General features: G+C 35.3%; 1 protein-coding gene across 1 annotated transcript in view; it reads left to right on the plus strand.

Moving 5' to 3' along the window:
• The window catches only part of LOC149782296 (dnaJ homolog subfamily C member 16-like), a 67,569-nt gene that overhangs the window by 16,960 nt on the left and 35,633 nt on the right, over positions 1-14,976 (plus strand). Inside the window, exons 7-9 of the mRNA XM_089933684.1 lie at positions 3,515-3,772; positions 7,411-7,541; positions 14,127-14,319. Coding sequence (XP_089789810.1) covers positions 3,686-3,772; positions 7,411-7,541; positions 14,127-14,319 — 411 coding nt within the window. The 5' untranslated portion in view covers positions 3,515-3,685. The remainder of the gene's footprint in view (positions 1-3,514; positions 3,773-7,410; positions 7,542-14,126; positions 14,320-14,976) is intronic.

Raw genomic sequence — 14,976 nt, forward strand, 5'->3', positions numbered from 1 at the left:
GAGATAAATTGTAACAGGCTTAGCAGGGCTCTTCTGTTTAGGGACAACAATTTCCTAGCTATATTAGCCTGGGTCAGTTAAAGTCATTTATTGGGCAAGTTAATTTTAAACATTTATATTAACTAAACAGCAAACAATTAAGATCTAACACCATTTTCTTTGCATAACTTTTTTACAGTAGTTCTACACAAACTTAGAATCAGCAACAATCTTGTGGTAACTGGTTGCGACAGCTGGTGCTGAAACGAAATTTGATTTTCGGACTCCATAGAACAAGATACAGCTCAGTTTTAACATTTTTTATTGCCGAAATGTGACAATGTTGATATTTGGGTTAAACATTTGTCCTTGCGTTATGAACCTAGTTATTTCCATTCGGCCATTTTTTGACAAGGATATCCATGTCTTATGGCCATATTTATTGTTTGTTTTGTACCTTGGAAAGGTCAGTAAGTATTATTTGGTTTCCGTTTTGTTTTGGATAAAGTATAAATTTGCTTCAGTTTCGAGGACTGGTATATCAATTTTAATGATATTCTGAATACATTTGAAGAATATTTTTCATGCGGATTATGTACAGTTACGTATTACAATGTCCAGTGTCCAGTTACAGAGTGCACTCTCCAGTTTGGCCAATTAAGCTCCAGCCCTAAGGTTTTCGTGTCAGTTGAGACAATGGAGACACTGGAACTTGAGAAATCAGACAAAAACGCCTTTTCATGTATGTGGTGATAATCGTACTCACAAAAGTTGTTCGAGCTTGTATTTCGCCGGACAGGGTATACAGGATCCTGAGCCTTTTGGCAGCTTTTCATGTCAACCCTTCTTTGTTAGCGGGCTTGCATCTTTCCTGCCTAGGAACCTTACACTCTTCACCGTACGTGGTTCCTCTAGGAAGACATAACTTGTGCCCTCTCCAGTTTATGCTTCTGGCAACCTGGAGTTGCACAAGGGTCTCATGGTATCTCCCATTTCTCCAACATCAAAATTTCTTCACAACTTGTCCTGTTGGACAAGTTGGGACAAGCTTCTGACTTGAATCACAATGCACGCCTATAAACCCCACATATATTTATACATGCATCACATATTGGTTGGGAAACTCACTTGGAGCCAGAAGTGTTGTTTTTTAAAGGACCTTGTCCGGGAAAAAAGATACAGTTCACATAAACAATCTGGAAATTACAATATATTTTTGTCCTAATGGGATAAGCCAATTATATAGAGAATGTCCCCTTTCATAATGATTATGCAAGTGCTACACAAATATTAGGACCTCCACTGCGCAGTACATAGAACCCCTCATTGACCCCAACAATCATGAGTCAACAATCTACTCGAATTATTGGTAGATCAATCCAGAACATTATCTCAGAGGTGGGACCTGAAGTCGAAGCATAGGGAGTCCTTCTCTACACCAATTCATAGATCCTCAAACGTCATACCTGGCTTATCTCAAGCAATAATCTGCCAGGACAAGTTTTCAGGCAAGGTTGCGAACTGCATCATTTAGGTTAAGAGACTGTCCGTGTCCATCTAAAGTCTATGATGCAAAGTGGATAATCTTTTGTGATTGATACAGAAGGAAAAAGCTCTTCCTCTCTGAGTGCAGTTGCAGGCTTTTTACTCTACCTGATTAAAGAGAATGTTCAGGTTCTTCTATTAGGGGCTACTGTACGGCCCTGTTCAGTGGACGCAAGTTCTCTACATGGCCGATCAAATTTTCAGACCCAAATTTTTCCAATCCTATCAAGCAGTTTGAGCTGCAGAGAATATCAGTTTCCTCACTTATGCCAAGAAAGACTCTGTGTGCATTTTGCGGGCTTTTGTAAAACTCCTTATGAACCACTGGGTAATGCTTCTTCCGGGAACCTGACCCTTAGATTAGCTTTCCTTTACTCCTGTGTATCTGCATGAAACTGTTGTCAACTAATTTAACGGAATTATGAGTAGTCTGTTCCACTCCTTTGTCAGCCTGTGTTGTTGTCGTGAAAGACAATAGCTTCTGTTGGTAGTTGCACTGCATATCGAGATTTCATGCCTAATTGAGATCTCTGCTCAGAATGATCAAGATAGCCGTCCTGGCCCAGATAGGGTTCTATCTAGAGGCTTCAGAAAAGAGAAGGGATGGTGTTTATTCCTACTTATTAAGGCTCTGCTGATATATTGGCATCCACAGTTTCCAGGTGGAATATCCTCACTCTCAAGAGAGTTTGTCAGTCCTCGGTGAGAAGGACTTTTTGATCATGAGAATGAAGTCATGGCTTTTGCTGATTCATGGACCCTTCTTAGTAATTCGTCTTCAAAAGATGTTATGAGAGACACATTTTGGCAGTTACGCATTGTTTTTCCTTCCTTGTACCATTGACTTTTATCACATCAGAGTGGTGGCATTTATTCCTTCCGTATTGCAAGTATCCCTCCACCCACGGTGCTAATTTTGTTTTCAGAACGTATAGGTACTTTTTTAAGTTGATGACATTGGACAAGCATGTAGCAAGTACGTTTCAACATACATGTACATATTCCAGACAGTGAATCATATGACTCTCTTGGATATGAAATCATTTATATTCAATAACTTAAAGAATAGTAAAATAGTCCTTTACCAATATGGATGGAAAGAAATTGTCAGCAGTCATCTGGTTTTTTTTTATTAATCTGAGATTTGTTGTTGATATGTATTTCATTGACAAGTAAACGTTATATAGAATATCGGGTATGTCACTCAGAGCTTGTAGGTAATGTTTAATGTCTTCTGTGCCACCTAGAATATCATTAACATATTGTAAAATGACTGGTACTAAGTCGTCTTGATCCTTGTTACTTCCAGTAGCAAAAACATCTATAACTTCAAAGAAAAGTAAAATGTAAATCAATGACTTACTTCTTTTAAGTACAAGTCACGTTAAAGGAAAATAAACTCACTGGCCTTATCATGGTTATATTCATAAACTATAGCCACTTGGATGGTTTCATCTTCAACCGGTTGTATTCCTTCTTCTTACAAAGTTTATTCATTTAAATAAGCATCACTGAATTTTGTTTCTTCAATGTATCATTCCTAGCCATATTCAGGTAATGAAGTGTTTATCACCTTAAAAAATATATTTACATAAAAATGCACACACATGCTAAAACATGTGGAAATGATACAACCCAATAAACTCTCAATCTTAGTCTAGATGACTTATAATGTGCCACATGCAATTTCTCTCGTTGATCATGAAATCTCCAAATCTTTCACTAAAATATTATTATTATATGATTTTTATTGCTAAAGATGTTAAGTGTCTGGTATGTCTGGTATGAAATAGATACAGCCTATTCTATCAGAGTTTTTTTAAATAAATGACAAACATGTTGGCACTGAGGTTGTCTGCTGCTGGGGTCATTTAAACAAGCGTATGACATATAATAGCAATTGGAACATTTCTATATCCAACTATTTTAGTCAAACATTGCATATTTAAGGCTTGAGCGCACGATTAAAAATCTTTTGTGTTTTTCATAGATAGCAGATTGGAATTTCCAGGAGTTTTTGGACGGTTTTGAAGACAATCATGTAAGGGTCATCTTCTTTGGCCCCAAACAGAAGCCAGCCACCCGCTTTTTGGCTCCTGCCTTATACTACCAGGATAACATAGCCTTTGCTTATGTCTACGCGGAGGACCCTGAAGCAAGGATGTTAATAGAGAAATACAATGTCAAAAAAAAATGGGAGACTCTTCTGCTGTTTAAAGAAGAGACAAACGTTCCGGTCGATATTAGTGTAAGTATAAAGCTATTTGTGTTGAGTATAGGTAAGACATGTGTGTGTGTCATTATTTCTATGTCTACGAAAAACACAATAAAGTTTCACATTTCCTTCTGTTTCACAGTCATATTTGTTTTCTACAGTGTTGAAACGTATTGCATGCATAGTCCGGCTCTAATCACTGACTTAATAAACAGTGATCAACTTTTTCTGCTCTAGTGACAACATTTTGAATTTAGAATCATACTGAAGCAGAAACAGGTAAGAAATACCTTTGCTCAGCCTGTTAGTAACAGGCAGAGACTGGACACCTGTATTTGGGATGCCCTTTAGCCTATCAGTAGCACACGTACACCTGTATGCAGGAAACCCAGTAGCCAATCAGTTGCAGACATAGACTGGACACCTGTATCAGGGATATCCGGTAGGTTCATAGATGTAGAACAGCCCAACTTCTCCTGTGCAATCATATATAGTGATTAATCTTGGTAACATGTTTGCTGTGGAATCCATCTTGTGATGGGCATCCAACTGAGAATGACTTTTTAAAAGATTTTAGTTTGTACAGAAAATATTGTATTGTAAGGATATTGCCCTTTCTATAATTTATATTTGTCGTGTATGCCTTTTAAGGGTTGTTTCTGCAACATTTTTTCCATTTATCTTCTTTCACATGGTGGGTATTTATTATTCTTTTGATTGCTGGGGGTGGTCTTTCTGAAAATGTGTGCAACATGTTTGCTTTGCCCTTTTAGGTAATTAGTTATTACTCAGTACAGTAACTACTCGATTATTTGTGTAAATCAAGAGCAATACACCTGTGTCGCTTTTACATTTTTTTTAATTACTTCTGCATCTGTAAACAGGTTTTATCTTCCTCACGTTAACATATTTGTTTGTCTTCTATATTCTTGAAACTTGTTGCCTGCAAAGTCATCAAGCTATGTATACACTGCCTTAATAACATGTCACAGAGATAAACTTTTCCGGCTCTAGTGACAATGTTGTGGGCCTAGGATCATGCAGAAGAAGCAAAGGTAAAACGGAAACATTGGTATGTATGAGAAAACTAGAATAGGTGTTAAGATACCATTTCCACGATGTTGTACAGGGAAGATGATTCTTAAAATTACGTGCTAGAATAATCTGATCACTGAAAAAGTTCATTTGAAAATTACATAAGTGCCTTCCACGTGTCTCAATGACATTTTAGTGGTACGTTTCTTATACGGATTATTACAGTATAGAATGGATCAGTTTATGCTCAAAGTGAAAAAATTTATAAGGATAAAGACCAAATAAATCAACTTTTCGAAATGAAAATTAATGTTTATTCCTGTGAGTGCAAATTATGGCCTATGATTGATAGTTGTCCACATAAAAACATTGAGAGAAGTACCAATTTATTAAAGGATAACAGGCTACATGACTGCATTTATAAAGGTCTCATATTGTGAAACATTCTTAGAATTTGGTCATTAGCTGTATGACACTGGTTGTTCGTTGCAACGGAAACAAAAGCATCTTTCCAAGCAGGTAGTCCGCCTTGCAAAAAACTAATACAATTATCTGAATCATAATAAAACAAGCAGAGTTTCCAGTCTACAGTCATAATAAGACAAGCAGTGTCCAGTCTTGAGTCATAAGAAGACAAGCAGTATCTGGTCTACAGTCATAAGAAGACAAGCAGTATCGAGTCTACAGTCATAATAAGACAAGCAGTGTCTGGTCTACAGTCATAAGAAGACAAGCAGCATCCGGTCTACAGTCATAAGAAGACAACCAGACAGTCCATTATACAGTTGTAATAAGACAATCATAATATCTAGTCTATTGTCATCAGAAACAAGCAGTGTCCAGTTAATTTTCAGTCATAAAAAAACACGAAGAGTCAGTTTCAATGCACACAAAGACAAGCTGCGTATAGTTATTTGTAATGAAAAGACGAGCAATGTGCCCTGTCAACTGTCATTTAGAGACAAGCGGAGTCTAGTCTGCTATTATAATTAGACAGTCCAGTCCCCCATCATGAAGACACAAGCTGAAGAAACGACATCGGAAGGAAAATATGATGATACTAATAGACTATAAGATAACGTGAGACAAGCAGAATGTCCAACCCCCTGTTAAAATGATTTATAATATGGCACTTTATGTCAAGAACACTTCACATTTGTAACTTGGGCATATTACACTATTTCTAGCCATTCTCAGTTTTGCAATATAGCCAAGATCGCCTTATACTGGGGTACATTCGTTGGAAAAATATAATACAGTTAGTTCAATAGGATCCAAGACTCGTGTTATATCAAGGACTGTGTTATAAATCTGTTTAATGTGATCCACATTCATATCCTCATTATATCAGCAACTGTTATATTTGGGTGCTTTATAATCATATATCTGACATTACCTGTGCTATATCAAGCCCCATATTATCCTGAATTGCTTTATTATGCTCTCCATGACAATGCCTATTGTTATTGCAGATATAATGTTATAAGGAGGTGCTTTAAAATAGGATACGTGATCATGTCAATTTCATATCAGGGACAGTGTTGTACAGAGGTGCTTTAAAATAGGATACGGGGGCCCCGAGTGGCCGAGTGGTCTAAAGCGCTCTCCGTTACGGATCACTGCCATCTCACCTCTATCTGCGTGGGTTCAAGTCTTAGATTCGGCCAATGTTGGTATGTGAGAAAGCTTGCCAGTAGCTTCTCGTGGGTCGGTGGTTCTTTCCGGGGTTTTCCCGGGTTCTTCCTCCACCATTAATACTGGCCGCCCTGTATAGCCTATCGTGTGCTGAAAAATGGCGTTAAACCCCACAACAGCAACAATAAAATAGGATACGTGATCATGTCAATTTCATGTCAGGGACAGTGTTGTACAGAGGTGCTTTAAAATAGGATACGTGATCATGTCAATTTCATATCGGGGACAGTGTTGTACACTGGTGCTTTATAATGGGACATATGACCATACCCATGATATATGAGGTATTGAATTGTACTCAAGTGCTCTATAATGGGATTCATGACCATACCTGTGGTAAGTCAGGTATTGTTTTATACTGAAGTGTTTTATAACAGGATTCATGACGATAACCATGTTATAGTAGGTATAATGTTATACTGAAGTGCATCATAATGAGAGCTATGGCCATGCCCATGTTATATGAGGAAACTGAGATGCAATGTACTGTAATCCATGACCATATCTGTGTTATATCAGAGTTTGTTTGATTGAGATGCTGTATAATTGCATCTATACCCATACCAATGTTATATCAGGGAATGTGTTATACTGAGGTGTTTGATAATGGGATTAATTACCATATTCGTGCTATGTGTTAATTCAGGGACTGTTATGCTGAAATACTTTATCATAAGGGATCACTGTATTTACATACTAACAAAACTAATCTTCAGGAACAATAAAATATAGTCGGCAAATGAGAGATTTACAGGTGGTGGACCGCGTGTTTGACTGAGTATTTAACTGGTTTCATGTTGAACTTTAGAGGCTGCGAAATCCAGTATTTGTTCTCAGCAGCAGGTGTTTCCCAGGGTTAAAATAAATAAGGTACTGGAGATACACAAGCATTTAACTAGTTCCATGTTGAATTTTAGAAGTTGTATTTTTCTCTCTCACAGGAGCATCAGTTTAACACAAACACAATATATAAGGTACTGGAGACAAACAACTACCTCATGCTGCCTCGCCTATCCTCCCAGAGGCATTTTGATGAACTCTGTCCGCATGATAACAATGTCAAGAAGAGAATGTAAGTTGATGCAATATTTCAATTATTTTTTTCAAATTGGATCAATTTTAATAGCTTTGAAATAAATGATAACTTTGTTGATACTTAAATGTTTTGATATAGCACTAAATAGTTATGTAACTCTAATGGGTAAATATTGGAAAAGGTTATCTTTCTAATCTTTTAGACTGATAGGCATTGTTTGGTTATCTTAAGTTGTGTACGTGTTTTAAAAAGTTGGTAAACATTGCAGCCTAAGAACAAAATACCATACCATCCATTGTGCATAGCTTGCACTTGAGGTAAGATTAAATCTCTTGATTTTGAGTTAAAAGTTCAGTGACTGAGGTCACGGTAAAGACAATAAGAACACGATGATTTCCAGACAGTATATTTAGTTCTGGATTATATACACGGAGCAAGCATTTTGGATGGCTTTATGTGTTGATCACAAAAAAAATGCCTGTTGGCTTTGCAGTCAAAATATCAAAACCCAAATTAACCGTGTCCTAAACAATATAAAAGATTTATGTAAAGAAAATAGTCATTTAAATTACACTCAATTTAAATGGAGGCAAATCAGCATTGACAGTAAGAACTGTTTCTGGCCCATATGCAACAAAGGCTACAGCGATATTGCCCAGAATATTACTAATGATTATATATTATGATAAACAAACAATGTTATAGAAGGCATATAAGTTGTGTTAGGAAATATACATTATTAGTCTACGGTCATACTGAGTGAGTACATTAAACTGCTCATTTTTGTTATGTTGAAACAAAACTGATTACCTGTCAAACTATTTAATTATCACGTGCATTTGCATATATCATTATGCATGTTTATAATACATAAGCTCCTTTGTATGTTTATATTCCCTCTATGAATGAATGTTTGTACCTCTTTTTCACATGCTAATAATATTAACGGTTGGTAACATGTTTTGAAAGATGAATCTTCTGTAAAAGAAATGTTGTTGAAGCATGAGTATATCATATATGAATGATTTGTTCAAATATAAATCATCTGGGGAAATATTTTGATACCAGTTTTGTAAATGGCAGTAGTGTCTTCACCTACCTTACATATCTTTCCACTTTCAGTAGGGAAATACGCACTTATATCTATTTTTATCCAGGGTTAAGATAATGTTCATGTATTTACATAATGTTTCGTCAGCAGTCCTGTGAAATTGTTCCCGTTCAGTGTTCAATCTACTTATAATATATTGTAAAAATTTTGCTAATTTTGTCGTCTTAAATCGGGCACCATTTGTACTACTGTTTATAATGGCCGTTCAGTTAGATGGCTCTCGTGTTAACATTTTTCTAACTTCTTCCATATTTGGTAATATTAGTGAAAACTGTGTCGTTGAATTTCTCGAGTTTTTCCCAAAACCTATAAATAGGGGTGTGATCGGTCGTTCTTGCAGTTGTGACTCAACTGGCTTCCAATCAAGGTTTAGAGAAACAACAAAAATCTTGACTGTTAAAATTTCTTCAAGCATAACAGCAAAGTAGACTAGTTTCTAAAGACACATTAAATTATTAAAAGTATATTAGGCCTAGATTCTTACAGTAATTCTTAAATCTGACCGTTCGAGAACCTTCACACTCGACAGACTGCTGACCATTGGCTGAAAACAGTGTTTGATTTGTCATTTTCCTATATGACATTCTGGTGTTGAGACACACTACTAAAACTGATTATAATACTTTTCTTAAGTTTTTTCAACGTTTACTTCACCCTTCATATCTGAGAAACATTTCCGCAGAAGGAATTTCGGTGACGACCTTGTCGCTGTGTCGTCATCAAAACAAACGTCTGCTACCAATTGAAAAATCAGTACTCCGGATTGGCATCATCAAATACTATACTCATTGATATTACATATATCACATTTCACCATCTTGAACACTAACATTAGGTTGAGAAAACAAATATAAGCCGGTAAGCAATTTCAAAAACTGTCTTGACTATTTGTTTTGTTTTGTGCTAGTATAATCTGATAAAAACATCATTTAGTGGCACTACAATACACTGGAGATATCTAGTAAATAAAAATTGTTTGAGCTGTCCATCCATTCCTTTTATTTTGCCGTTACCCTTGACGCGTTACAATATTTCATTATAAATAAAGGTCTCTACAACATCAGTATATAAATGTGTAAAATTCAACACATTTTTATGCTACATTTTTCATTTATATGAGACAGAATACCCCTACCAAACATTGCCAAAATAGACTTAAGTTTCGTGTTCTGCAATCACTGTGCATTTTGTGCCTTTGAAAGATATATAATACCCAGAACGTATATGGTCCCCACGACTAAAAGTTACCATTTTAAACAACAAACAGTTCACATCACTAGCCGAATCGTTGCTTGTAACATGAAATGTTTCCCAATTTGTGTTGACCATAAAAGGTTTTCAAAGCTCATGTCCCTTTTAAAGAGGACATGCTTACACAGGAATGAAATACACCGCAGACTGTGGGTCAGACAACTAAACGAACAAGGTCACATTGACCAAAATAGAAACAGTTGGTACTCTGCACCATCGTCTTTGAACAAACTTCAAAGACGGTTACCACTTTCTAGGAATAAATTACAAGATCAAGGTCAGCACCATCTAGAGTTTGCCTGGCCTTACAAGTGGATGATTGCAGGACTATTAAACGCAGAGTGAAAATATCATCTACCATTCAGGCACGTTTTGTTGCATGTGCATTGATCTTAGAACATCTTTGTCTATTAATGTTATTCACAGCCTCAGTTGTTCTTGATGATCACGATGATTAGCCATATACACATAATTCTTGTAATCTTGTTGATAACCAGACTGTCAGTCCAGTCCATGTCGACTCCCAGCATGTTAGTCCCAGCCAGTAAAACTTGGGGTGGGGGCTAGTAATAACAGCTTCTAAAGCAGACTTTATGAATAATGATTTGAAAGGCATACAAAATGGTTTGTATCAACACATTATAGTACCTCCCCCGCAACTTTTGTATTCTAGAAATGAATGATATCCATTTGTATTTATGAATTTTATGAATAATTAACAGTGTCAATGACATCTTTGAATTAGTACCTGTACTGCTAACATGTTAGAAGAGTTTATGGTGTAAGTCTGTTGACCCTCAGCACATGCTGGTTATCGCTACTTCTCATAAATAACTTGGATGGTTGCCATGAATCAGAACCAAAATGCCATGGTGGTTCAGTGGTTAGTGTGCCTCGCTCACGATGTGTAGGTTCATATAGTACCGGTTTGTATTTCTGTCTGAACATAACTCTCAAAACATTCATGGTATTTCAACTGGTATTACTACATATTAAGTAAGTTGCATAGAGGAAATGACATATTAAGTAAGTTGCATAGAGGAAATGACATATGGTAGAAACAACTCAGTTTGTACTGGTAAACGGATTATTCGCAGTATTTCAGCCAGTAATAGCACACATTAAACAAATTGCATGTATTTGATGAACAATGGTAGAACTAACCCAGCTTATTAAAGCAATGGTGTTTCGTTGTTTTGTCCATAAACAAACCAAAACTAGTGTAAGCACTCTCGGGTTTCTTATCTGTTCCTTATTTATTCACTCAATATGTCATATTAGAGGGGAGATAGACCTATTGCTATGTTTATTCGTATGTCTCTTTGCCAGTTAGTTTCCCATCACAGCACAACTCAAATCATTCAATCTAGTTCAACCAGCATTGGTGCACGTCAGGTAATTTCCACAGAAGTGCCGCGTCATAAATATAATGTTCAGCGTGTGCTCTTTGCTATTGAGAACTCATTGACTCCAATATCATTTAGTCAGGCGATGACACAGATAACTATGTCTGCTTCTTTTTCTTACAAGTATATGATAATGTATGGACTTCATCTTGATAAAATATTAAAGAAATATCCTGGGATTTTAAGATAATAACTCTGTCGTTGAAACAGTTTCCATCAATCAACCATAGTTAGCGTAAGCATTTAAAACTTGCATGTGATTTCAGCCAATAAATGTGCTCTTAAAGCAGGATTATAAAAAATATTATCCCCCTCAGGCATGTAATACAGGGGATATACAGCTATCACTCTCTGTCTTTCTTTCTATACATGGTTTACAGATTATACACCTATCGCAACATCTGTCTGTCTTTCAATGCATATTTGTGAAGCACTGCTCAAAACCACTCTAGGTGTTTCAAACAGACTTGGTACCCATGATATCTTGACATACAGAACTTTTCTCATTGGTTATTTTTAATGTTACCATGGAAACAAAGTGTAGTATTAAAAATGCTAGACACTATGTTACTTTTTCCTTAGGAGTTCTTACATGAGTAATGGGATATGGCATCTTTAGTTGACTTTAATTATCCTGGCACTTTAGCAAATGTATTGTTGTTGCCCCAGTGCATCAGTCAGTCTATTCATGACCAGCTTGTACCGTGTTCTCCCACACCACTTGGTGAATAATAAGCACTCTAGGTTTGAAATATGGTTGGCTTAACTTCTCCTCGGAGCCATTTTGGATGAAATTCCTTGAAAAAATCAAAAAGGGGTGTTTTGAAAACTGAGGTCCTACAATAAATATAGAATTTACTGAAAATTTCTGGATAGATGACATTGGTGTAAATATGCAGCAACGTTCTGCAATTGTTTCCACTAATTGTGAGAAAGAGGGTCTTGGCTCTTCTTTTGTGACACGAGTTTGAGGATAGTATTGAAGCATTGTAGTTTCCACAGATGGATAGCATATATGCTCAGTAGGGTTTCACTTTCTTTTCTCTGGTTAAGTTTGGGTACAAGTTAAGAAAAGAAACTTTTGAAAAGGGGGAATTGGAAGAATTCAGATTGTCGTTGATATTACTCCTAACCAACTTGAAAGATTTCATATCGCCACACGTTTGCAAAGAATATGAATATTATGTTACTGTTGCTCCCTGTAGATTGACTTGTTCATTTTAAAGTCGATCATTGGCAACGCTAAGTCATCACGATTTCTCACATACTGCTTGGAGGAGCAAACTTATAGGCTCGATGTGTGACTGGTGTCAATGTCCGAAAGGATTTTTATTCTCTTTCCAAACCAATGTTAGGAAAGAATCTTCAAAAATGATAATAAGGGGATATTTTGTGAATTTCTTCAATTTCGCTTTTTCTTCCACCACTTGAAGGATTTTGGTGAAACTGTGCAGGATCGATATGTAGTTGTTGTAGATTGGCATTACGGTTTTACTTTTTTCTCTGGTATATATTTGTAGAATTTCTTGAAAAAAATCAAAAATGGGAATTCAATAGTTATTTCTTCTCCCACACAGCTTGTAGGCGAAATATGTGGGTGATGTATAATGTACAGAAAACTTTCTTTTTTATTGGGATGTCTTCAAAAAATTTTTGGAAAAAAAGGAGAATTTTGAGAGCTTGTTTCTCATAAACGGATTGTGTAAGTTTATTTCAAATTAGAAGAAAACATATATACTTTGCACTTATTTGTAATAAGGATTTTTATCCGTGGCCAGTGAGAAGGGGATAAAATTGTTGGTTTGTCATTACGATATATATATATAAATATTAACCTCTCATTACTATATATATATATATATATATATATATATATATATATATATATATATATATATATATATATATATATATATATATATATATATATATATATATATATATATATATATATATATATATATATATATATATATATTACCCTCTCAAACGGATTTGATTGAAACATAATGGACCATATAAGTGGTTGATGTCGATTTGCAATACAGTTTTCAGTTTCTAATCTGCCACAGGTTTAGACAATTGTATTGGAACATGTCAAAAGAGTAGTGTTATGTTTCGTGTTATTTTTTTAAATTAAAAAAAGAAAAAACTTTTATTGCTTTTACAATGGGTTTGATATAAATGTGCGATGTGGTCCCACTTCTTCTTTTCATGAAAATGAGATTATTTTCTTGAGACGAAAGGGCATCTTGATTAGTCAGATTTTACCACATCACATGAACTGATTGACGGAAAAATGTGAAGAACATATCTGAAGTCCAAGTATCCGACCCCCAGTATTAGGATTCAACAATTTTGTTTCCCATAGCATTTCCGTTAATTATTATTTTATTCCAACACAATTGTATTTGGAGGTCAATGTTGCAATATTTTCAACGGAATGTAAACATCATCATTCTATATCATTATTTAGTTGATTTATGAGCTTCTGTTGAACGTTGGACCCATATGATTATATTTCCCCATAATATCACTAACAAAATGTTTTATTTCAAGCAAATAATCTATGCATGTTTATATTGACAAGATCGCACATGCTAAATCATCAGTTTCTTCCTTTATGAAACTTTCTACCATAACTCATAAACTGCATCACCATAATCATTTGGATACTTTATCCAATGAAAAGCAAAAGACATATATTCCTGAATTTTGATTGCTTATATTTGATTAAAATCATCAAGATATTTAAGATTTAATCATGAAATTATAACCTAAATCAGAGAAATTTATTTCTTTAAGGCTTGTGTGGTACTTGTCACAAATCAGATCAATATTTATTTATTTAAGGCTTTGTGTTGTGCTTATCACAAAGAAGAATAAAGAGCATGATGCCTATAGAGATTCCTTCAGGAAATATGCACAGACATCAAAATTGGCTGGCCATGAGCGTGTCATGTTTAGTTACGTTTATGAAGATATACAGAAAGAATTTGTGTTAGCACTCACCAAGGAGAGAATGCAGGAACACGATACAGCCACGGTATGATTTGACTACAATATTCAGTCTTTACTTTGTTTCCTTGTTATTTCTTTATCATCAGTAGTTATCTTTCTTGAAGCTCATGAATGTACATTGACTTTATTGAAATGGATGAATGATGAAAATTATGTAAAAGATCATTAACTCCATGTATTTGATGGACACGTCTGGTTAGTCAAGGGTTTTGTATGGTACATACATTAAAGATTAACTTGACCTTTATCATATGAGTTCTCAAATAACATAATCAATTTGTCTTTTAATTTCTTATCTATTTAACAGCCAAAAACCCATAATGAAATAAAATTCAAAGGTCACTAAGTCTAGTTTATTTGTTGCTCCTTTGTTTGACAGCCAATAAATATGCAGCTAACAAAGCTTAATTCAAAGGTGAATAGGTTTATTTTACACACTCTTTGTGCATCAGTCAACAGAAGAGTTGCTGATTAAGCTTGTTTGGTCGTTACGTTTTACCAACTGTTTAAATACTACATACACAAAATCTCTATGAATGAATGGTTTTTCCATGGTCTGTCTTAGTAGACAGTACATCATGTGGTTTTGTCACATTGTATCAGCTCTTGATACCTTTAAAACAAGATATGCAAAAGCAGAGGCCCACAGTAAGAAATAAAAGGATACTAACAACAGCTATCT

Source organism: Sinohyriopsis cumingii, chromosome 15 (assembly GCF_028554795.1).
Source record: "Sinohyriopsis cumingii isolate HCF-2022 chromosome 15, ASM2855479v2, whole genome shotgun sequence".
Taxonomy (NCBI): domain Eukaryota; kingdom Metazoa; phylum Mollusca; class Bivalvia; order Unionida; family Unionidae; genus Sinohyriopsis; species Sinohyriopsis cumingii.